The sequence below is a fragment of the Harpia harpyja genome, chromosome 7, assembly GCF_026419915.1.
Source record: "Harpia harpyja isolate bHarHar1 chromosome 7, bHarHar1 primary haplotype, whole genome shotgun sequence".
Taxonomy (NCBI): Eukaryota; Metazoa; Chordata; class Aves; order Accipitriformes; family Accipitridae; genus Harpia; species Harpia harpyja.
Genome location: NC_068946.1, coordinates 15,801,844 through 15,827,357, shown reverse-complemented (window position 1 = coordinate 15,827,357; position 25,514 = coordinate 15,801,844). Strand labels below are relative to the sequence as shown.

The window sequence follows — 25,514 nt, the reverse complement described above, 5'->3', positions numbered from 1 at the left end:
TTAAGCCTTCTGAGCGAAGACCATATCATTTTAATAGTGCATAAAGGAGTTTGCACATGCTATTGTCAGGTATTGCATTTCCATGCCATCTCTGTTTGCATGTTAACAGTTTGTGAATGGCAGCACATAAAAGGAAATCACTTGGGAAAGATAATAGCTAAAACAAGCTCCAGTGATCAAAATTAATCAAGTTAAGGGAAGGGCTAAGGTTGCAATTTACCTTTTACAAGCTGGCTAATGTTACTCAGTACTAAACAATGCAATCATTTAAGGAATTAGTCTGAATACCTTTTGTACATCAGAGAGAACACTTTTAAATGCCCTTGCGGTTCTAATGCCAGACTTAGCCAACACCTAACAAGGCTTTGCTGGGTCAGGTTGTTTGCTTTTAACGTAAAATCTATCCCATATTTTACTTGGGAATGGCATTAAGCCAAACTCTAGTTTGCAATCTAGTTCTAGATTGCAAGAAGTGCCTGTCTCAAGGGCCTCTACTCATACTTTGCTTGCATCCTTTTCCATTCCTGTTGGATATTGGGGAGATTTTAACTAGGCATATCCTCCCCCAGGCTGTATCATTGTCTGCTGATCCCCTTTATAGGGCAAAATAGCTGACATCTCCCTGTCTCCCATTCTGGCAAATGGAGCAGAGATGACACAGAGCTTCTGCTTTTCCCTCCCCTTTACACACCTTCCAGAAAGGCCAGTGCTTGGGCAATTCTGTACATCCATGCTCTGTGGCTCTCCTTGGGCATTTCCTGGCTCCCCCTGTCCCCAAAGTGGGCTCGATATGTTGTAGAAAGCTTGGTGCAATAGTGCACAGGTCTGCTTCATTCAGGTTTTGGATAGAGAATAGCGCTCCCGCTGCCCTACAGCTCAATCTGAAGAGTCAGGTTAACAAACGGGATGCTAGCAGCACCCTTGCCTTCAACCTAGATGGGGCTCTTCCCATGTAAAACACTCTCAAGCTGGTTTTGGGTAAACCCTCAGGGGCAGACTGCAGGTTTGACTGCAATCAGCTGAGAGTGAGCTCAGCAGTTATCCCTGTCTGCACTGACTGCAATGTGGTATTTCACATATCAGATAACTCCTCCAAGGTTATGTTTTAACACCATCTAATCTAGTGAAATCAAGCCCCATGACACTCCCGAGGCAGGAGGAAAGAGAACCCATAAATTTTCCTGCCATATATACAATTGGCAAAACTTCTAGGGAGAAGAGACCTTGGACTAGTTGAACAAACAAAAAGTATTTGCAATAGCAGTTTGAAAAAATGCCTTTGAGTAAAAAAACAAAAGGTATTACATGAGACAAAAAAAAAAGCGCACAAGAATGGTTTCACCTTTTGGGTGATATGTTATGGATGACATTTTACTTAATTGGTCTCAAAACTAGTTAATCATTAGTAATTGTGTATGTGTAGAAGTGGAAGTTTTTCTCAAAATAGTCACCGGATGCCAAGGAAGGCTCCAGCTTAAATGGCATTGAGAAAATTATAAGTAGCTGAAAGGAGAAATAATAGTAGAAGATATACTTCATCTTTAACCACAGAGGAGTCTGCTGCTCCCCTCATAATAAATCTGTGTGTAATAGTAATAGATTGGTATGGAACGACCAAATATTAATAAAGCCTGGGTGGCTGACAACTTCACTACATCCTGCACAGTGCTGAAATAATGGCATTCATCTTAGCACTCAGTTCATTGTCATTTATTTGGGACTTTAAACCATTAGGACACAGATAGGCAGCCCGGTTGGATTTGTTTTTAAATACCATTCTTACCTAGCTGTCGCCCTTAGCCTGGAGAACTTTTCCAGGCTAAGCCATAGGGTCCCTCTGCAGCTCATCACTTTTGGGGCCAGTTTACCCCACTAGTCCCATAGTCTGGATAGACAGCAGTCTCTTCTTCAGAAGTAGCGGATGCTCACACAAATTTTTCAAATCTGACTTTGTAACAACCACCACTACTGACACAGGACATTTTTAGGCAGAGGCAGTGGTGTTACTGGACTACCAGTGGGTATGGACAAAGCATTTGACATTCCCTGCTACTTCCATCTCTGGAGGTTCACCTGTGCCTAGTTCATACAGTGACAGAGCTGCAGGGAAGGCAAGTTCTATCACCACCAACCACCTAAATCTCTCTCTGTGGTTCTGTTTTCACAATGCAGGCATTTCTGCTAGGCTTTTCCAGGTGATGGAGCATATTTCTTACAGCCCAGAATGAATTTACCTGGAGGAGCCAGAGAGACAGATTTAGAAATGCTGAGCAGTCACTGCTGCTAGCAGAGCAAGTGAAGCATAGCAACCCTGGCATTTGCATTTGCTCACCCAAATAAAATTAAGGGAACAGAAAAGGATCCTCCTTGTAGCAGATATGTCATACCTACTCTGCAGTGTGCAGCTGCCATGTTCCAGACTAGGGAATAACATTGGCTCCTCTACAGATAAGCTAACACTACTCTCAGCAGGTGTGCTTAGAGGTGATATCAGCAGTGAAGGATTTTGGAGCACAGCTATTTAAGTAACAGTCAGTCTCCAATGCTCACTGAACAGCAATAGCATTTAAGAAGAAAAATTACCCAAAAAAGGGAGGTGTAGGCAGAAGTTAAAGAAGAGCAAATAAAACACATGGTAACATCTGGTTTCAAAATCACTGACAAACACAGCTCCAACAGATAGTCCCATTAGCTTGTTTTCTTTAAAGACGGGGAAGCTGGAAATTGTCATTTCGGGCAGCAGGAGGAAGGAATTCTGCTAGTCCTATGTGCAACATGAGTCTATGCCCTTGTCCAATTGCAGAAAGTGAGGACCTGCTCTGACAACAAATGCAAAGCTCAAAGCCACAGGTACATCTCTAACTCTGCCTGACAGCTGAGGGAGGGAGTTGACAACTGTTGTGTAACTGAAGGCAAGTGTCCCTGTGCAGAGCACCAGGCTTGTCTGTACACATAGCCACCAGCAGCAGTTCCATATCAGTGCTCTTACCTTGTGTCCGTCCTCAAAAATTTACTGATTAATTACCTTTCTTGTAGCTCACAGATTTAGAGCAGAAGTTTGCCCATCAGAAGGTACAAATAAGCGTGGTTTAGTTTTGCTACAAACAGGGATGTTAACTCAAACGTGCTACAGCCACAGCTCTGGTTATACAGAACTGAACTCAAGAGCACTTGTGCCATATTAAGGAAACTATGAATTCATGTTATAAATTATTTACAGTGAAGAAAAAAGGAAGAATCATTCCATTACCTTTATGGCAGACTTAAACGAAAGCAATAATAGTGCCATATGACTTTTTACAGGTTCCCAAACTGTCCATGAAAAGGCTCCTTTGGTGAAAGCCTTGTTACTAGCTGGACCTGCTGGTGTTGGAAAGAAGACATTGGTCCATGCCATCTGCACAGAAACGGGAGCCAATCTCTTCAACTTGTCTGCTTCCAACATTGCTGGGAAATATCCAGGCAAGAATGGCCTGCAAATGATGCTTCACATGGTTCTCAAGGTACTGTGTTTTGTGTACTTCTCACCAGGTTGGTTCAGTTCATCACATCTTTTGTGGAACAAATAAGGAATTGAATTGTAGTTCTTCCAAACCAAGGAACATATGTACCAGTCATACAAGGGCAAAGCTGCCCAAGGTCCAAAGGACTGCCAACCCATTTTGAAATTCCCTCCCTGCTTTCAAGTTTTCAAAACCGTTTGTTGACAGCCAGTGTATGCACCACTGCAGAGGATTTAACACCCCTTGAGAAATCACTCATAGTAGCCATATTTTTCACATTAACATTTGTGCAAGTTTTGTGTTACCTTGAATATGAAAAGCATCGTAGATAAAACAAATTCTGTTCTCTATTTGTATGCACATCAGTCAGGAATGCTTGCCATGCAGCATTTAATCAAATACTAGAGCAGGGGTGGTCAAAAATTTCCTCTCTGGGACTGTTGCTGTAAAACAGCTCTCCCCTATACTGCTCTCTGTTCACCTATCAGCAAGCTTTTCAAGAGAGGGAATCCTAGTTCAGGATTACATTAACAGAAATGTATGAGAAGTCTGGAAATGAAAGAAGGCATATGAACTGTGAAAAACATATCCCAAATCCTCTTCAGAAAAAAAAGACACTCCTGGCAGGATTTCTTCCACATTTTAAGTCCTCAGCATTTTTGCTAAGGAAGGAAGCTGGTAAACATTTCCAGACAAAATACTCTTAGAAAGAAAAAACAAAGCGCACACATTAGAAAAAGCCAAATACAATATTTTTCCAGTGCCAGAGGCCTACTAAAAACTGAATTCAAATTGGCTTTCCCTGGGATTTATCAGATGTATTTTATTAAACCCAGTATTATAGCAGGTTTTGTGACAGGTGCCTCCATCCCCAGAAAAGACAGATTTCACAGTTAAAAGCAAAGCAATCCCCATGGACCCCGTTTCTTGCTGGTCAGAGCAGTGCCTAAGGAAAAGTGACGGTGCTGTGATCATGCACCTTTGATGTCTTAACACTAGCACTGGGTCTAGCACTCCCTGACACAAGGTAGTGCCATAAAACTGAGCTAATACTCCCTCTCCTCCCTCCGCTCTGCACATTTCACCCTTCTCCATTTCTGTGCCCTCATCAATAGCAAAGCACATGCCTGGCTACAGGCACAGCACACACACCATCCTTTCCATCATTTAGTCCCTGTTAGAGCACAAGGCCTTTAAACACAGGAGAAAGGAAGGCAGCCTTTTTACTCCTATAGAAGGTTCCAGCTGAAGACATTAAGGATTTTTGTGTACATACATATATATAATTTATACAATAACTGGAACATACATAAAATGTGTGTGGATATCTATACCCATTAGGTAAGTATATATACACACGTATACACATACATGAGTCTAGACACAGGTATATAAAAACTCTTACATTTTTCCACGTTACTTAAGAACAAATGGAAACATTATCTAACACCTTCCCCAAAATTACAGGAAGCAGTCCAAGCTTACTTCCCTACTGTAGCTCTTACAAAAGAAGAAATGACACTTTGGTGAACCTCCATGAGTTACTGGGATGGAAGTTGCTCACAGTCAATCACATGAAATAAAGGCTGTCCAGGCATTCACTTATCAAAAGGTGACTTGTTCCAACTACAACAGCACTACTGCTCCAAGATCTGCTCCTTTAACAACAGAGCAAATGGCACAGCACAGAGTATCTCTTTCCAAGGGATACAGCATCTGCGTGCTCATTTCTGTGCAAATTCATATTGACATAGCACCAGCCTGTCTTAGCATCATTCAAACCAAGTATGCTCAATTTCCATTCCTAATTCCTTTGGTTGTTTCACCTCTCCTTGCTGCCTTCTGTCCCCATGGCCAAGTCACTGATTTGTCCAATCTGCTGATGATTTGGACTCAGATTCTGTAGGTTCCCAGAGCCAGGCTGGAAGCAATCCTCCATCCACACAGGCTCTCACCTCTGCAGTTACAATCTCTTTTTTTTTTGGCCTTGACAATGTCAAATGTGTCTCATTTTCCCTGTCTCCAGGAACTCTCAAGTGCCTGCCACAGCCATCCACTCCATTTGCCCTGCCATCAGTTGCTGCTTTTTTACATCATCAATGCTCCTATCCAGTATTGTAGTCCTGCACCTGGGATGGAGTAACTCCGTGCAACAGCACAAAGAGGTCCAGGCTGTAGCCCACCAACTAGACAGCAGCTTTGCAGGAAAGGACTGGGGATTCTTAAGGACAGCAAGTTGAACACTAGTCAACAGCATGTCCACACAGCAAAAAAGTCAGCCAAATACTGGCCTATATCAGCAAGAGTATAGCCAACATCTTAAAGCAATTAATGATTCCCTGCTCTTTGGCACTTATGAGACCACAGCTGGACACTGTGTCCAGTATTGGGCTACCCTGTTACAAGATGACAGGCACTGACAAGCAAGCAGGTCCAGTGGAGAGCCATGAAAATAAGGGGGCTGGAGTGCATGAGATAAGCTGAACAAATCTACTTGTTCCAGCCTACGAGAAGGCTGGAGTGAAAGGGACTCTAACTGCTGTTTTCAGGGGCTTCATGGGATAATACAGACAGAGCCACACTCTTCCCAGAGGAGCACAGCAACAAAACAAGAGACAATGGACACAAGTTGCAGCAAGGGAAGTTGTTTAGTGTTAGGGAAAAAGTTTCACAAGGAATCGAAGGATAAGGCATCTTTTATATCCAGATTTACATGAATCTACTGTTATTCAAGCTGAAGCAAACACAAGGGCAACACAAATTGAAAACAAATTCCTTGACAAGAGGAAGCTGAACACTGGTATTTGCCCAAAAGAAGTTTATTTTTCACAATGGTAAAAAAGTCTGGTGTAAACATATTTGGATTATTGTAAGACTACAATATACAGTGGCACATACAGCAGACAAGCCATGAAAGCAAATGGCACCTTGCAGCTGACATGCAGTATTTAATATTCACAGCTCTCAGTCTACTATAACACACCATAGTATACCTTGAAGTGCCTTGCGTGCAGATGATCACTGAAAGATTCACCACATCTCCATAATCAGACACTTCTGGTCATGTTTTTTGCAAATAGCAACGGTGACTGTTGTCATGCAAGCTTTCTACTCCACCTTTCCAGAAGTGCCTTTATAGAGAGTTAGTCAAGCAGAATACAGACCTTCCACTTACAGTTGTAAGTGAATGACAGGAAACGTGACAGTTCTTTTTCTGTTACCTTATGACCCATGTAACCATCGTTAAACACCAGGATTTAGTAAAGAAGAATTAATGGTGCTCTGTGATAAAGGTGAAGTAACCTTGCACTTTCGATTACTTATCGCATCTGCAAACAACAGAGTTTCTGTAATGAAAGGAAACTCTGGAGAGCATAAAATGACCATTAGGAAACTTTCTGTCCATAACTGAGTGTTGGCTGCTGGCAGTTGTTTTGTGGGAGACACCCTAAGCAAGTGAATAGCATTGGGAAAGAAAAAAAAATATGAAACTTTAATTTGTTTCAGATGCAAAAGCCAAATTCTTTTTTTCCCCCTCCCTTATTTTGGGAGGAGACTTGCAAGAGACATACCAGCCCTGATCCAAATGAGAGGCTTATGCATTACTCAAAGCATGCATTTGAAAATGTCATATGGAAGAAATGATTTCTCATACCAGAGCAGGAACACACCAACATTTCAATCTGCCTATTCAAAGGAAATGTAACGAAGATTAATATTAAATAGGAAAACTATTGAAAGAAGCTGCAAACACCAAGCCCGAGCACTTGTGTTCTCCATAAAGACACAGCAAACCCTGCCAGGTCAGCTCTGCTTCAGAGTGAAAAGAGAGGATCTGTCTCTAATATAGAAGCGCTTCCCAGCAGTCCCCAAAACAAAACTCCTCCTTCAAGCGTGAACCAGAACGTGCTGGAATATTTCAATCAAGCCACATTTTCCATGCATTAAGCCAGCCTCAACTCAGCAGAGCCCTCTACCAGCTTGTACCCACCGACAGCTTGGTTCTCCCACGTTCCCATCAAGGCACAAAACACTCCTGCAGTACAACAGCTTATATAAAAGATGCAAAGAAGGATAGTGAAGGATGCATAGAAGCAAAAACAAATCCAGAAAGGATCAAGAAGGTAGAATGCCTGACTCTGCGACACAGAAGTGTTAAAATGCAGGTAGTTCATAAGGCTTAACTCCAAGGCAATCAAAATGACAAGCACTGGCCTTCCATTAGCAACCATAAGGCAGCCATCAGCTTAATCACTACCAGAATGAGACAACCCCTCTCAGGTCCTTTACCAGGGCTGCAGCAGCGCACAGAAAGCACATTGTACGAAAAGCCCCACATGGGAAAATGTTATTAGTGCAACACTGACCAGGCTAAAAGGTTGGGAAAGAGGTGGCCAGGAGGAAATACCAACAGAGAAGTCGTGTATATGTATCAACAGCTCAGCATGTGCTGTGCAAGCCGTCTCTACCAAGCAAGGAGTTTTACAGAGCAGCAAGCTGCAGAAATATTTCAACACCACCACTGTTAGGGGACTCTGTTGTCAGGTTATTTCATTAGGCTATTTAGCAAGTCAGAGGTGACTATGAAAGTGTTATACCAAAAAAGGAATATGATGAAGTTTATTTAAGATTAAATTATATAATCCCAGCATTTAGAGGCAACATAATTTTGAAGTCTATCATTAATTTTTTTTTTTTTCCACTGAATCAGGTTCATTTATTCGTAACCACTGCTGTATTGTCCCTTCAGACAGGTAATTTTTCTGGCAGTCTGAAGAACCAGCTACAGTTTACCCTAGTACCTTACTCTGTGTATTTAGCATTTCCATGCCACACAAGACTTTTCCATTGCAGTTGAGGTTTGGGAACAATACAGTCAGCCTTTCTTCCAGGCACCCCAGAGCAATGCTTTTCTCTTGGTGCAGTTCAGTCTGCTAGAAGCCTAGATCCTTGAAGTGTTCAATACCACCAGTACTCAAATATACAGTGTTATTTCTGTGACAAAGCAGCTTTACATTGTGTTACTCTAGTGTCAAAAAATGAAATGCATGCTGTTAGAAGACAGTATTTTATAGTTGTTTTCTATCTAACAAACCAGAATACAGTGGCATCATCACTGTAGCGCTGGAATATTTGCCTGGTGAGGCTCCCACAGATAAGGTCTAATCACAGGTTTCAGCATCTTGCTGCTTTGAAGCATTTCTGTAATTATAAGCTACAGAGTATTGAGCGGTTTTCAGCAACAACTTGAGCTTCCAGAAAACCTTAGTCTTGGGCCTTTTAAAAAAATTCCATCAAAACCTTCAAGTTTGGAGGAGCCTTGTGCACATGTGCCCTGCAAGAATCAAGTTTCTGTATTTTCAAGTGTAGCAATTTAACTGTTAATCTCTGGCTCTCAAGTTTGAAAAGTTTAACCCAAGGCTTTCAAAAATGCTGTTTGATCTTTGTTGCATGTTGACAGACAGCAGGACGAGAAGGCTTTTTCTCAGTGATTTTCCTGAAGAGCAAATCAAGCCTTGGTGACCCATCGGAGAGAGGTTTGCTGTGCAAGCAGCTGCTGGGTCGGTGCGGTATTAGAAGGGTTAAGGAGCCATCTGCTGGCAGCTCCAACAAATTGTGGAATGCAGCAAAGCTAATAAAATTTCAATTACAAATTAATTATGTACAGTGCATTTAATTATCCATGGATTCAAACTGTCCATGGATAATTCAAATGAAGCACTTTCACGGGGGATATACAGTCTGCTACGTATCTGCCAACAATTTAAATTAGATGCCGATGGATTCTGGGTGTCTGATATGTTTTTAAAAAAAAGAAACAGCCGGGCCCACAGTGTGTTGAATTTGGTCATATTAATGTGTATCAGCACCGGAAAAATATATGCAGGCCACTTTATACATTTAGATCATTGCCTCAAAACAGAAAGCACAGGAGAGTATGTGTTGAAGAAAGAGCCAGACCTGAGGTTATTCATTGTATTTCCACTTACTCAGAGGGGAAATAAAAGGGACAAAAAAGGTGACAAGTATGACAACAGTAAGCATTCTTCATTAAGAGTTAAAATGAAAGTATAGTCTGATTTAAAACTTAAGGCTCCATTTTAGAGGGCTGCTAACCACAGAAGTCATCTCTGAGCCAAATGGGGAAGATTCTGCGCCTCCCTGACCGCGGTGGCCCCACTGAAAGGACAACATGGTTCCCTTTGAAGTACACAAGCAGAGTTCAACCATTGCCAACAACTTTTATAGCCTCTGTAACCTCCCCCCCTGCCCCATTCCCCTTGTCACATCATACTGCAGCATCAGACACACAGGTATGGAGACTGTATTGCAGAACAGCTACACACCTCCCCAGACATCATACAGCTGCATTACCCGCACAAAGCAAAAGTACCAAAAGGGGACTGTTCTTAGGAAGCAAACGCACAGCGCCTCTTTGCCTTAACGTTAGCAGAGAAGTAACCCTTGTCAGCAGCTGAGACATTAACAGGTCATAAACACAAGCAAAGTGGGGAAAAGCACCACAATAACAGCAGATCCCACAGTGACAAAGCCTACTGGGTTGGTAATGCATGCACACACAGTCTATGAACAGTAGTAGACAGCATGCCACCAGCCCAATCCTCACTCAGGGGAAAAGCAGGCTTCAAGGGTAACAGTCTCCCACTGCCTCACCTCCCTCCTGACATCCTCTCCAGGCACACACACAGAGCAGGAGCGAAAAATGGTTATCTTATATTTCAGAAGGCAAAAGTCACCATCAGAAACATCAGAAAGCCCCAGCTGATAATCCTTTCATTAGCAGTGCCAAGTTCAGTAGGGGTCTCCAAGTCAGAGTTTCCACACGTCACAGTAGATTTCATAGTGGGTGCACAAAATGCAAATGCAGTTGTAGGTTTCTTTTAGCAACTTAAACCACACCTACATTTTTCTTTCCAAGTCTTAATTTTACAAAGAATGTCATTTATCCCATCTCTCCTATATAATCATGCTACCACATTACACTTCTTTCACCACTTGTCTCCAAGCTTGTTTACAGACATCCAGGAGCTAACTGAATTCACCTTCAAGTATGAATCAGTAGGACCAACATGCATTTTTCTGCAGGTGTCTGAGCCCTTGACTAGTAGGATACTCAGCAGAAAATAACTGAGTCTAAGGCTGCTGCACAGCTCAGTTCAACGAAAGCCACAAACTTGCCCTCTCAAATGTACTTTGCAGAGTGCGTGCAGGCTTAGGAATACGTCAAACATACCTCTGAAAATAGATAAAGAGGAGATGGATAAAAAAAACCCTCTGGCCTTAAAATGGCAGATATTATTGCTGTACAATTTTAATCTGTCATTTCATTCCAGCTTGTATACTCAACACACTGCTGGACTGAGAAGTTACTCCTTAAGTTGTACATGCAGATAAACATTCACATAACTGCCTGGGTCCACACATCAGTTTCTGCAGGATTTTCATATTATCTTTCATTATATGATGTTTTTATTTTTTAAATCCTCATTATTAATGCTAAACATTTGAGTTCCTGCCTTCCAACAAAGGGGGAAGCTGAGTTTTCCTCAATGAAATGGTTCTGAACTTGGAGATACCACCTGACATATTCTAGGACTGGCGAGTTACCACAAATAGTGTCACATGCTGAAGATGGTATTGTTTCCACTTCACCCCATCAGCAGCACAGCAGAGCAAACAAGTTTAACAGCCCTCATCTACTATTCTTTTCTCCTATCTTCAATCCATTTTTACTGTACAGCCACACACTCGCTTGGTGCTTTTGATATGCGTCCATAAAAATGAACTGCGGTGCTTTGAAGAAAAATGTTCATGACTTAATTCTTCCTGCACTGGCTGTCAATCAGATACTGAGCTTATAATGTATACAATCTATCGATTTTGTAAGCTTCCTTCCTGGAAACAGCAGTTTCAACTGGGTGGGGGCAGGATGGGTGGGGGAAGCAGGACAGAAGAATGCTTTCTGTCTCTCATTACCCATTGACTCCTCAAGCAATCACTTTTGTTGCTGAGCTAACTAATACAGCTCTGAGAGCCACTGGAAAGTGATTAAAATTTGGCAGCAGAAAATCTAAACCACTGGCGTTTCTATAGCAATAGGGAGAGTGCAAAATGTGAAAAAGCCTGTAGCATTGCTGCCATCCTGCTGTGAACCAGAGGTATAGTGCCTCTGACTTTGGAGCCAGAAAGCCCATTTGTATAGACCCCCCCCTTCAAATTTAACAGGCTCTGTTTTAATTCTTGGGCTAACTGCAAATTAAATGCTATTTTGTAAGCCAGAAGATTGCACATCAGCCTATTTTGCTTAAAGATTAGTATCCTCACTTCTCATGCAACAGCCATGTCTTGCCTGTCTCTCCCTCTGTATCGCCCTCAGAAAACCAGGGAGGGATCCTACCAGCAAGGGCAGTCAGTCTAAAGCTGCTGGTGATCTATTGTTTGCCATTGAACTCCAAGTCCAGGCTTCCTTTTGCAGAACTGCAAGTGAATTTGGGTTGAGAAATGGAAAATAAGCATAGCACTCAAAATGATCCAGTTTGGGTTGGGTTCTTAATGTTAGATTCCTAGCTAGAAACAGTTTGATTTGCCAAGGCTGCTGAGCAGACCCAGTGCTATCTATGACCGCTGAACATTTCTGGAAAAAAATAATCCTGGCTAATTTTAACTGCTGAAATATGGATTCAAAAGCATAATTATAGGCACCCAGGTATGAAATTGTAGCCATTTTAATCAACTTCTTGCCTTCTCTCCCCCATTTTCTCTTAGGTGGCTAAGCAATTGCAGCCTTCAGTCGTGTGGATTGGAGAGACAGAAAAAATATTTTCTAAAGCAGCACCGAAGGCTGAAGAGGTGAGTTCCTCCTTTTTTATTTCGGTGCAGATAATTTCTCCTGTTGCATTACAACCAACACAAAGGAACAAGTGTATTTCTTAGCTTAGCACATACCAGTATGACCAGACCTGCCAAAGCTTGCTTGATAATAGCTTGCCTCACTAACATTTTTTTTCTTTTAAGAGAGTCTTGTGACTTCTCAAGAGCCCCCAAGAGGTCACATTTCTCTCCTATGACTATACTTGCTTTATTTAAAAATAGTCCAGTCACTGCTCATCAGTGCACTGAAAAGTAGAAGAGAATAATGGAGAATTTCAAAATATGAGGCAAGAAACTAAAAGTTATGATGAGCTGAAATTGTTCAGCTCTATTAATTTGAGAAATTGAATGGAGCCAAAGTGAACAATGAAGCAACAGGATAAATTTCCACTGTGAAAACAAAGAGCCTATGTTAAATAGTTATGTTTACAGATTATTTTCTTTGGGCTCCCAGGAGTCCTACTGCCATTCCTTCCTCTCTTGTGTAGCTTCCCCACAAGAAAGAAAATTAAAACACTGCCCAATAGGCACGGCAACTCAACCACTGCAGCAGAGAGCAATTCACCTGAAATTCTGATTAGATTCATGCTTCTTGCAAAATATTTTACTTTTAGAGATCCAAGTGAAAAATTAAACCTTTTTCCTTAAGGCGAGTCCTGTACATTTAGACTGTGGGATGGATACGAGCCTGTATTTTAAAAGACCGATGAAGCATCACCTCAGATGAGGCTGTTACTTCTATGAGGGCTGTATGAGCTGATAGGTGTGCAATGGTTGATACCCTCTAGTGGTCCCCACACCAAAAGTAAACCTTTCTCTTGGGCTCAAACCTTGACAGCAAGTGCAGATAGGGATTAAAATTAAGACCAGGGGCCAAAGATTGCCTGGAGTACTCATTATCTTTATCTGCTTTGATAACCACCAGCGTGGAAAAATTTCTTGTCCTGCGCACCTCAGTGTCAAGGGTATCATCTCTGCCCCTGCTATCGCATCCCGAGACCTGCAGGTATTTAACAAAAGGTCTCTTGCATTCTTGGTTGGAGTGGGTGGCTCCAGGCTTGAAATCACTCATGTCCAAGATAGTTCTCATGGCATAAGCAATATTTGGAACCAGAGAGCATGAAACAGGAGGGACAGGTAGTGGTAACTGGCAGTCTGGGGAGCCTTCCTTAGGAGCACTAGAATTTTGGAGAAGGTGAGCTAAGCTCAGCCCTAAGAAGCCAAAGTGAGTGGAAGTCACTTTGCTCATCCCAGTGTGACATTTCTGGCACCATGACTCAGAACCTTGTAAAAAGCCGCCTTAAATTCTTCAAATACCCACTAAAAAACTAGTCTCTCTCCAGTCTTCCCCAAAGGATGCAAAGCAGTCCAATAGCAACTATGTTATGGTAAACCCAGTTGCCAAGGGTGATGTGGAAGCAGTTCAGCTACTCATAGTTAAACAAATAGGGGTCACTTTCACAGTCCACCCCACTTTTCTCCAGCTCAGGTCCACATGATGGCCAAAATCATAGCTTGCCTCTTCAACAGCCCTTCTTGCTACTGACACATTTCTTTCAAAGTGAAGGAGGTATTATTAGCTTTCAGAACATAACCCTGAAATGTGTACACTATGGACGCACATTAGTTTCACAAGCATAACAGGAGCTGCTGACACATAAATGCCAGTCTGGCTTAGTAGGCTTAACCTGAGAGTGAGTGTTTAGCTCAGTCTCTGATACTGGTTCAATCATTTAAAATTGAAAAATTAAGATTCCTACAAGCTGAGCAATGAACATGGGCTGTAACCAACTCTAGATCAGTGGGAATCCATGAATATCATTTGTCACCCAAATAAATTAAAGTTCTAAATGCAGAGGTTAAATTAGGACTTATTTTCATGAGTAAGAGGTGAAATAGGAGTCAGACAGTTGTTTTAAAAAATTCTCTGCATCTCCTGATAGTCAGTTTTTCCAGCAGAAGATATACTGCAAGCCCAGAAAACACCATGTGTCACTTGAAGCAATTATCTTTCTGTCTGTCACTATTATCTTCTATCAGTCATTTCAGTGAGATGGGATGCCTCTACCCACCCACCCCTCCCTCCAAACCTAAAGTAATTTGATAATTCTCACTTTTCTAGCAGTATTGATGTCTCAAAACGTCTTGGAGAACATTTGTACTTCCTTCCAATACACATGAAGAGGAGGAAATCTTGAAGCCTATGAGTAGCAACAGATATATATAAATCACAGAGAGTAATTTAGCCAGCATAAAAATGTGTTAAAAACAAAGTAAATCCACATTTCAGTCATTGCTGTGACCAGATCTCCCTGACAGAGGAAGGGTGGCAAGATTGGCTAAAAGTTCCAAGGTAGATATGTAACAGCAGCTTGTTTAATCATCAGAGAAGTCAAGTTCATTACCAAAAGCTTCCCAACAAGGGAATGGCCAAGTTTGGATGAGAGCTTGTGATTTGAGACAGCAAACATACTGTTCAGGTGTGGACAGAGCAACATCCTTTCTTTCGGAGCAAGAGAAAAGCCAAGGCTTCTCCTTTGCTCTAGGGCAGACCTACTGTGCTTACAAGGCACCTTCTTTGGGAGCAAGCACAGGCATCCCACTCTCCTGGGAGCACTGGGTGCACAGGCATGACAAGGAGGGGATGAAAAGATGGCAGCTGGCATTGAGGAATGGCAACAAGAATAGTTAATGCAAGACCAAAAGCACGAGCTGGATACATTGTCCAGGCAACCAACATGCCCATGCTCCAAAGTAGAACCTAAGCCTCAGTGCTAAGACATGTTCAACTCATTATCATGATTAAGCAATTGGCAAACTTAGGAAGATGCATAATATGACCATGAGAATAAAAAGAATGAGAAAACAGACATATTGTAATTAAGACAAGTTTAGCTAGAAAATTGCTGTGTGACTCTACCCCAAGACTTTGGGGATTTCTTATTGATTTCCCAATTTCCGCTCCTCCGTAGCTTTCACTCCAAAGAACAGAGCTTTGTCTCCTTTCTGTCAGCCATCTGCTACTGCAGAAAACAGAAACATTGGATCACAAAGATTGTACATGCAATATAGATTCACAGGTGTTTATTATTGCCTTTCAGCTGAGAAGGTTTGCAGGACATAGTTTCTTCCTTACTGACATTAAGGAAGGCTGATCTGAAATTGAAGCTCAAGTTTCTCAGGGAGTTGCCTACTATATAGTAAAACAAAACAAAAAAAAACCACCACAAAAAAAACCCGCAAGGTGATCTAAAAAGTAAAGTTTTCAAGTGAGTGTTGGTGACTTGGATGTTAAGTCTCAGTCATTTCTGAAAAGAGGCTTCCAAGTCATTAGACTTCTCTGATACACTATCCTAACACAGTTACTCACTTACAGCTTTATTAACAGTAGAGTGACACCACAGCAATTTGATTAAGCTTCTCCAACCAATACTCACTTGAACATTATCAAACATAACTATCCAATAACAGGTGTTGCTCGATACTCATCTGTTCTGTAAATAGTAGTTAAATATTTGTTATAAAGTCCAATAGTAAATTATTGCAAAGAAATGAATCCTGAGTTCAAAGAGCTTGTGTCCTCAGGTTAGAGCCTCAGCAAGCTAAAAATCACAGTGAAAATTAGGGAGTGTATTTTTCACATTTAAACCATGGGTAGGAGTTGGTAGACCATAACCTCCAAGAGCTGTGAGGATTCCAGACCAGGTTACATACCCTGGCAATTTTTCTATCTGTTAAGGTTCATCAGGTGCACAGGTCCAAGCAATATTTCTCCTTGCACTGGAAATCAGGATTTCCTTCTTTAAATGAGTTGTTTCCTTCCTGCTTTTCAATAACAGGACCAGCAAATTCAATAGTGAAAGGCACTAGCAGAAACGAACAAATACCTAAGCAGAAATCAAGTGTTTACCTGACTTTCAGAAGGCAGAGGCTTTCTACTCAGGTTCAGCATCTAGTCTGCTTATACTAAATGCAACTAGACTACTAAAAGCACAAAATCCTGTTGCATGTAGCATGTCTACAACTACAGCTCGTTAACTCAACTGTCAGCATTAGTAACAACTCTTTCCTCCTTGTATTTACATGTACGTGCTGAAGATGAACCCAAAACGACTGGAAAAGATCCTCCCCAAATTCCTTAAGGCTTTGAAAGCACAGGACAGAGTGCTGCTAGTGGGAACCACCAACCGTCCCTTTGATGCTAATCTTAAATCCTTCTGCAAAGTTTATCAAAAAATCATTCTCATTCCTAGGCCTGACTACGCTTCAAGATTTGGCAAGTATTTCAAGTCATCCTGATGATTACTACTGTTTAAAAATCCATGCTTATTTTGTCTGGTTATCCTCAGAACTGACTTTAAACTCAATTCATACCCCAGGTACATCTCAATTCCTGAAAATTTAGGTAACTGATACAGTCTACCCCCAAAGATCAAATAATAGAAGTGCAAGTTGGGAGAAGAGTTTAAAATACTGTTCAGCAGTGATTAACATTTTTTCATGAGTTTAGTGTGCACTGAGTTCAGCCCAAGCTGGTTTTTCCCCTGTATGAAGGGTAAGATCCTATTTCAGTGCCCATTTTCTATTTTAAGCTTTTATTTTTTTACACAAGGATTCTGAATTTCTGTTATTCCTATGCAGTTCCCATACTCTAAACAATATACTTCGGGACCTCTCCATAAACAGAGCCATATCTGGAGGACTGAGTTTTGTTGCTATCAGATTCCATTTTTGTACTTACAGATCATGAGAAATTGTAGAGGCATCCAATTAGATAGACAGGCCCTCCCAAAGTCTGACAAATTCATTGAATACCCCATAGGCTGAGACTCAAAGCTTGTAAGGAAAACAGTGTCTTTTATTAGACCAATTTACATGGCTAGAAAGAGACAAACTTCCAGGAATGCAAGTTTGTTTTCAGATTTGAATCACCTTGGAAGCCTGCAATAGCTCACCATTGACTGAGAAGAAATGCTCCCAATTAAGCTTAATAATGTGCATCAGTTACTGCAAGAAAAATGGTCATTTGTCCGCATCCTTCAGAAATGGCTGGTAGAAGGGCTTTTGTTCCCAGAAATATAAATTTTTTTTTTCCTGTAGTTTAATCACGGGTATCATGTGGTTTAATACGCTTTCCTGGGTACTAAGGAGTCTGGATGGGGTAACTCATGAACAGAAGGACTGTTTAGATTCAGTCTAAAGATAATATGGAAAAAAGGTTTGGGGCTATTCAGAATGGGACCAAACACTTCAAGTTAGGGCTCTCAATGGTGCACTTCTACCAGCAGCTCCTAGCATGAATATTTCTATTGATCACCACATCAAGGAAAACAGGCTCCCTTCATGCCACTGATCCAGTAGATCATGTCCCAGAAGAGCACAGTAGTAAAGGAAACCACATTCAGTTCAGGGACCTCGCTACACAATTGTACCTTGGCTACAATATTGCTCCGCTTAGTCACCTTATTACAAAAATCATGCAACTGTATTGTGAAGTCCAGTTTCATACTGCCTTTCATGGAGGCAGCCAAGGTACTGAGATGATGCATGTTCGGGCAAGCTCAAGACAGGTTTTGACTGCCTAGCACATTGTAAATCTCTCCCACGTTCAATAATTTTCATAGTGTGATGGGAAATGGTCTCTAAGCAAGCTAACATGTGTTTCATGTTATGTTACAGCTCTGATAAATTGCTAACAGATAAGGGACATGAATAAGACCTAGAGAATGGAGGTGATAGCAGCTGAATTTAGCCGTGTTTGCTTCTGGGGATTGAACTGTCACATTCTGGGATTCTCACCACTCATTTGGAGTAAAAAAAAAAAAAAAAAGGGCCAGCTAAAGGGATTTCAACTGCAAACTTAAGAATGCCCCAAGAAGTTAACTCTTGACGTTTTACAGCAGATTAAACTTGTAGCTTTACTTCAACATTGTCCCATTTAAGAAAGTGCCTGGCTTGCTCTTTAGTTCCAACCTTCCCTGGAGTTCAATGGAAATACGATCTTTACAGTACAGAGCACTCACCTCCCATTCTTGACAATTTTCAGTGCCAACACCCAATTTGAGAACTAAAGAAACTTGTTTTGACAGAAAAACCACGACATAACAAACATTCATAGCCACAGTGCACAGCTACCCGTCTGCTACAATCCTCCCTTTTGTTACAAACCAGAATATTCCAATCTATGTGTGATGGAAACAGTAAACATACAATGGAAATCGTTGAAGTGGAAGATTCACGATCCTATACTGGTTTCTTGCTATTAATCACCCAGCAAGTTAGTACCTCCTATTACGCATGAACCTACCTGCGGCCTGCAGCACACAATATATGGCTGCACAGAAGTAGCGCTCACTGTTGTGCGCATCAATTCCTCTTTTATGAATTAGTGATTCAGCCAATAATTATTGAGCATAGATATAATTCAAGTGGAAGATCACAATTTGCCTGAGTGGAAAATGTACTACAAAGTTGTCAATAGTTATGGGCACAAGTCCATAGTATCGACATCGCAATCGAAGGAAGAATAAGGCAGGTTTTCTCCATTACATGAGTGCCGCAACATCCAGTACCATTAACTTTCCACCCAACATTTTCATAGTATGAGTGTTCAAACACACAATACTCAAATCACAAATTGTTTCATTCAAGAACGTTTTTAATCTCTATGCATAATACTAATTATTTTTTCCTCATGTTTTCATATAAGGCTTCAAAGGAAAGCATAGTGAGATGGCATGCAAGTTTTACTAAGTTTCTCTGAGACAGACCATCACTTTACATAGGATAAAACAAGAAATGTTGTTACTCCTATTAATTTATTTGGGGAAGCAAAATCTCAGGCACTTCACAAACATTAAGAAAACCTTCATGTCACAGAGGTTCACAGCTAGAAGATACAAACAGGTTCACCATTTAAATAACAAGCAAAATGCCAATCACAGAAATTTACACCTGGCCTTCGCAAGATGTGCCTGCATAGCTGGAAGCCTTTGGCTTCTTTGGCTTCCAAACCAGACATTGAGTCCCCATAGCAGCCCTCAGTTCAGCAGGAGTAACTGTGATCAGGGTCATGGAAATAACAACAGGCTGTTAATATAGCTACTTAACTCTACACACCCAAATGGGAACATTCTGGACAGGTTCTTTTTCTGTGTATACACACAAGCATATTTAAGTAGTTCTTTCCATTTTTATGCACATATCCACCTCACTTTATGTGCTCTTAAAGACTTTCTGAAAAGTACTGACTGGTAGCCAACAAATGATCACTAATGGTTTAAGAACAGGTGCTATGCTGCAAATCTACAGACAAAAGAAACAGCAAACAAGGAAGATTTGAGTCTTGGCTTTCCTGACTGATACCCCTTATTTTCCTGCTTCAACTTCAAAATGCAAAAATATTTCTCCTGCTTTCCTTAATGCACGTCTTTGGCATTCTCTCTTTTTCTGGGTCCTGATGAACAGTGTTATGGAAACACATCATCCTGCAGAACGGTGGAGCAATCACCAACTTGCTGAACATAAGCTGCCTAGCAAAGGTGTCCGATGGTTTCACCCAAGGACACATCATCCAGGCAGTGCAGGCTGTCCTGAGCGAGCTACGCCTCCTACAGATGACCAGAAAGCCACTGAGGACTGCTGAATTCATGACTTCTCTGGCCAGACAGGACCCAGTGTACAAAGAGGAGGAGGAAACATTTAAGGTGACATTAAGAGCTATGTTAACTGGCTGTCTTTCATCATCCCCTGCCATGTCCTTGTCCAGGCACATTTGCTCTGGAGACCTGCTAATTCTGCTGATGGGTTGGCACATCACTATTTGAATGATGATGTATGGCTCAACGGCACCAAACACCCATCTCCCCCATTTTGGGATGTTTGGCAGCGCAGGCCGCTGGGCAGCTGGACATGCCAGGCAATGAGTCATTATTACAGGCAGCAACTCTGCACGGGCAACACGCCTGGCGTACTGCTTTGCTGAACCTACTGCCCACACCCAGCTCATGTTGAACAGAGCGACCTTCACAGGCATGGATCAGTTATGCAGGTGCCATTAGTACAACGCATCGGTCCTTTTTCTTTCAGAGCTGACATGTTCAGCAAGCCTGGCTGTATTATCTTGAGAAGGCAAAAAAACCTGGACATGCAGGGTCTGCAGGGTGTTCCACATAAGGATCAAGTTCTAAGCCCTTATTTTAAATTATTTCAAACAAGAATTTTCTTATAAGAGTTTTCATTTCAGGGTTAAAAAAAAAAATATATAGTTTCTGCCTCAAACTCCATCCCTTTTCCCACCCTCAGGGCTATAAAATCCTGAAGGCAAAACCTAGTGCATTTGAGGTGCATTACATGTACCTCAAATATACATGGATCACCCTGCAAACAACTACTTTTTTCCACATGTAGCTCAGTAATAATTACTCTTTCTTTCCCTAGACAAGGATTATCTTTATGTAGTGGTTAATTTTGCTTTCACTGTACTGCATTTGGTTTTCCTGTTGATAGGAACAGTTTAATCAGACTTAAGTACAGGTCTACCATTTATTTACTGTAGTGACTTCAGTGTAGCTTAGGGACAGCTGAACTGGACTTGAACTAGCCGAGTGCAACACTACAGTTTAGCAGCACTGACACCCCAGAAAAAATGGTACAACACTTGACTAAGGCATTTCAAGCCTACTAAACTCTAGTAAAAGCCTTGGCCACCAAACAGGAAAACCCTGCTGTGTACCAAGGAGCTGGAGGCAGCCCGCACCAGGGGCCCCAGATGGGATAGGACTTCTGTACTGAAGCCAAGAGACCCCAAAAGAGTTTTCTCAGTCCCATACCCCCTCATCTCCTACCCAGACCTGCTTATAAACCATCCAGTTCTCCTGGCTGAAAGGTTTCCTTTTCATTTTGCTCTTTGAATCCCCCCTGCTTTTGAATCCCCACAGCACCTCACACAATAAACAGGATGTGGTTTCTCACAACTTTGTCCAAGTCGTCTTCCACTGCTAACCTGATGATAGTGCATATTTCTCCCAGCCCTGTTGAATACTTTCCAATTTCCATTTAGAGCCATTTGGCTCACTCAACATAGGCAGCATTTGTGATATTTGGCAAATTACTCGTTTTTTTCCTCATGCTTCCTATCTAAACCAGTATCTTTCCTCAGGGAAAGGCTAATGGTTCAGTGTTGCAGCAAAGAAAAAAACCCCCTATCATTCCCAGCTCCAAGTAGTAATCCATTTTTACCCTGAAACATGAGAGCTAGTATTTAGTGTGAGTTTAACTTGACAATACTATTCCACTTACTATAAATGTGCCTGTTTTGTACAGCATAAAGTATGCAGGCAGCACTTCATTTTGAACACGGCTAAAATGATACCATCCTCAGCATCCCATGGCAATCATTTCCTTGCATTAATTACAGCCCTTAAGAAAGTATTTCCTTTTATCTATTTTAAATTTGTTTCCCTTAAATGTCATGGAACCTTGCCCCAGCACCTGTAATATGGCACAGGGGAAGAGGATTGTCAAAATGGCCTCGTGCATTAATTAACTCCAGTATCTTCATCTCTTCTTGCATAGAAGCCCCTGTTCCTGTGCCTCTGATCGTTCCCATCACTGGACCTTTTCTGTTGCTTTGCTTTGTCCTTTTTGAAGTGGGGCAGCTAAACCGTGGTATTCAAAGTGAAGATTAGCACTGTGATGAATCTTTGATTTCCATTCACTGGAAACATGAATCTCCCTGTTTGACATTTATATTCTGCCAGTGATCCGAAATGAATATAAATAATGCAAAATTTGTGATAATGCGATTTCTTCATTCAATTTACTCAAATTTCTGCCCCAATTATGCATGGACATTTTTTAAATTATAAATTATTGCACCAGTGATTGATACAAATCCTTACACAAAAATAACAGTAGTCCTAGAAGAGGAGCAAGGGGCAGTCCACTAGCACACTAGCTCTGCCTGGCAGCAACTGGTACAAAATATGTATAATATGTAAAAAAACCCATACCAAAGACTTCGGACATCATTCCTCCAACAATCAAACATTTTAACTCTGATCAGTCACTTACTGTCAGTAACTTATGTCTCCAGTTCAGATGCTAGTGCATTAGTGATAAATCTACTTTTATTTTAACTGTATCTGGGGAGCTGACTTCATTAATCCCACATAGCAGTTCCACTAGCTAAATAGTGAAAAGCAGCCGTTACCGCACACTAACAGGCAGATTAATTTTGTGCATTGAAATAGACGCACAAAGAACTGGGAAGAGAACAAGAGAAGCCATCACGAGTCACTCAGCTCCTCCTGCCACATGCAGAGCCCTTTATCAGCGACCCAGAGTGGGCAGCGAGATGATCTCCCCAGTCTGTACCCACCAAACAGCGCTTTCCACCCTACCAAGGTCCCAGCAAGCTGTTGGCAGGGTTTTGTTGTTCTTTCCATCTCCCACTTAAGGTCTGGAGAGCATTATACCCAAGACAACAAACCTGGGGGGAAATAGTATTTCTGTGGCCTCATGGCCTATCATGCACGGAAGGCCAGAGACATTGCTTGATTGCTAGCTACTCCTGGGGACGTCAACTCCTCCCCGAGCCAACAGTCACAACCACCACCTTGTCTTTCTTACCCCACTCATGTGAAGGACCAGAACCAACCATGTCCAGACCTCTCCCTACCCCATCCTGCATCCGTTCCCCCAACACAGAAATAGCTTGGCCTGAAACCATCTTTAGGACAGCAAAATTCAATTGCCCAGGCCACTGCATTAAAAGCTCTGGGGTTCCCCCTAAACACCTCCCATGACACCATCTAGAAGTGGATGCATGAGAGGTTGCACGATGTTTTAATCGGTGGAGTCAGGGTTCTTGGAGGAGGACTGGTCAGCTAGTTCAGGCAATTAGAGCAGAGATCAGGGTTAGGGCTGCCCAGCAGGCAGCTGGACATTTGACAGCTCTCAGACTTCATTTACCTGCTGACAGTATTTAATCTGCAAGACAAGAGATCCAAATAGGGTGCCTGTCATCAGCCCCTTTCTGGGACCCAGAGGAAGCCTTTAAGAAGCATGACACCAAGAAGGACCGTCTGAGGCCAGGAAAGGAACATCAAGGGGTTTTCTTCCCTATACACTTCCAATACCTCTTCTCCCAATTACTTCTCTTGCTCCTGCCTGTCTGTAACACATACTGGGAAAATGGACAAGGCAAATTCCTAGGGGCAGCCTTACCAGGCTCAAGTTGGAGGCAGCACTTTGGATGGGTCATATGGAAAAGGCAGATTTCACAGGATGCCGCATTGGTAAGAAGGGTGAAGATGATGGGCACAATCAAAGGGCAGAGGAGTCACAGTTGTGGCATTAAATAGTGGTCTGTGGTCAACAGAAAGACATTCATTCCTGGAGCAGCACGCGCATGAATACAGACAAGATGGAAGGTATTTTATCAATCATGTCAACACCTAGTGGCATTTTAATCTTTGGTATATGCAGGCCTTTGTTGATAAAGGTTCCTGTACGTACATATGGGGAAAGACTAATTCCTACACACTACTAAATTTAAAGCATTACCTTCTCCTTCACTTTACATTATTTTCACATGGCCTAGAACTGCCTTGTTGACATTACAGTCCAGGAGCTTGGCAAGTTTGCGGAGCGACTATACCAAAATCATTTACAAGTCACAGGACTGTGAACAGGCATCTGAAAGCAATAAACAGGTTTTTAATGTTCGGGGTTTGTTTTGCTTCTTAAGCTCTCTCATTGAAATAAAAACTGTCTGGATTGATTTGCAGAGCCATGAGAAGTATATGCTTTGTCTATTGCCAAGTTTCAGACCAGAGGGAGTTTTGACAAGAGCTATATGCCTCGGAAATAGGGTTGATCATAGAAGTTCTAACATTTCCATAACTATAGCAACACAAATGGCCCAGCTAAGTATTCCTGTTAATGACACACAATTCAAGCAAGCAATTGCTATACTTCTTGTTGTAATAATGTTCTCAAGAGATGGGAGGATTTCATTTCTGCTTCTCCACAAGCCAGCCAGGATTTTAAGAGGTGGGGTTTTTTTAAGGAATGCTCGATTGTACTAGTAAAAAGTTAAAAAAAAGAAAAGAAAAGAAGAACATTTAAAGTTTTATTAAAACATACACATGCTTTTTGATTCTCCAGGCTTGGTATGCCAAGACACCACTGGGTAAAGCACGCATCAAAGCACTGGCAGACAGTGAGAAAGCAGAAAAAGGAAAAAAAGGAAAAGGAAAAGGTAAAAACTAACTTCCTCAAGAATTTTTCATCTGGCAATACCAGCCACAGCTCTACTTCATGGGAAAGAGGAAGACGTTAGGAAAGCAGACATGTCAGAATAGTGCACCCCAAGTTATAGGTATTCCAGGAAAGACAATTCATTTCTGAATGAATTTTTAAAAGTTAAAAAAATCAGATAAGACATCAATGTGACATGTAGCTCTCAGAGGATAAAGAGTTAATGACCACTAACTTGCTCAAGCATTATTTATTCTAAGAGATTTTAGGGGGCAGAAGGGTTCATTACTCAGGACTGTAACATACCATCAACTTTTAGGCTATACTCATTTATTTCAGCAAGTAACTCTCCTTAAAAATTGATGTCACATTAATGTCTTTCATTACTTTAATATCCTATATGCTTTATAAAACTAACTGCTTTATATATCTGTAGGTCTAATGTGTTACAGTTCTCAATAAAACTATTACAGCTATAAAGACTGCTTTTTAATTGCGATGGATTATAAGACACTTAATGCAATCTACCACAAGCTGAATATTTACATAGTCACATGAGGACCAGCACTGTTTCACCTTTTGATGCCTTATCATGGACAAATTCATACATGTGGATCTTAGCAGACAACATTAATAAGCAGCACAAAAGCAAAGCAGTCAGGTGGTGTTCATTTTGGTGGATGTCCTGAAAGTCTATTTTGCAATAGAAAACGGTGCCCAATTACTTTGTTTGCACAAATAGCAATGTATCCATTGCTTAAAACAAACCCCATGTATAGCAAAACAGCAGCTGTAATGGCAATCTGGAATAGGCCTGTTGAGCTTTCTAAAAGGTTGTTTCATGCTGTGTTAAAC

General features: G+C 41.5%; 1 protein-coding gene across 2 annotated transcripts in view; it reads left to right on the top strand.

The window, feature by feature from the left end:
- Positions 1–25,118, top strand: part of IQCA1 (IQ motif containing with AAA domain 1) — a 112,189-nt gene extending 87,071 nt beyond the window's left edge. For both annotated transcript variants that reach the window (XM_052793468.1, XM_052793467.1), the window contains 5 exons: positions 3,304–3,503; positions 12,291–12,374; positions 16,494–16,671; positions 19,863–20,101; positions 24,567–25,118. In XM_052793468.1, the coding sequence (XP_052649428.1) occupies positions 3,304–3,503; positions 12,291–12,374; positions 16,494–16,671; positions 19,863–20,101; positions 24,567–24,671 (806 nt within the window). In that variant the 3' untranslated portion in view covers positions 24,672–25,118. The remainder of the gene's footprint in view (positions 1–3,303; positions 3,504–12,290; positions 12,375–16,493; positions 16,672–19,862; positions 20,102–24,566) is intronic.
- Positions 25,119–25,514: the final 396 nt, after the last annotated feature.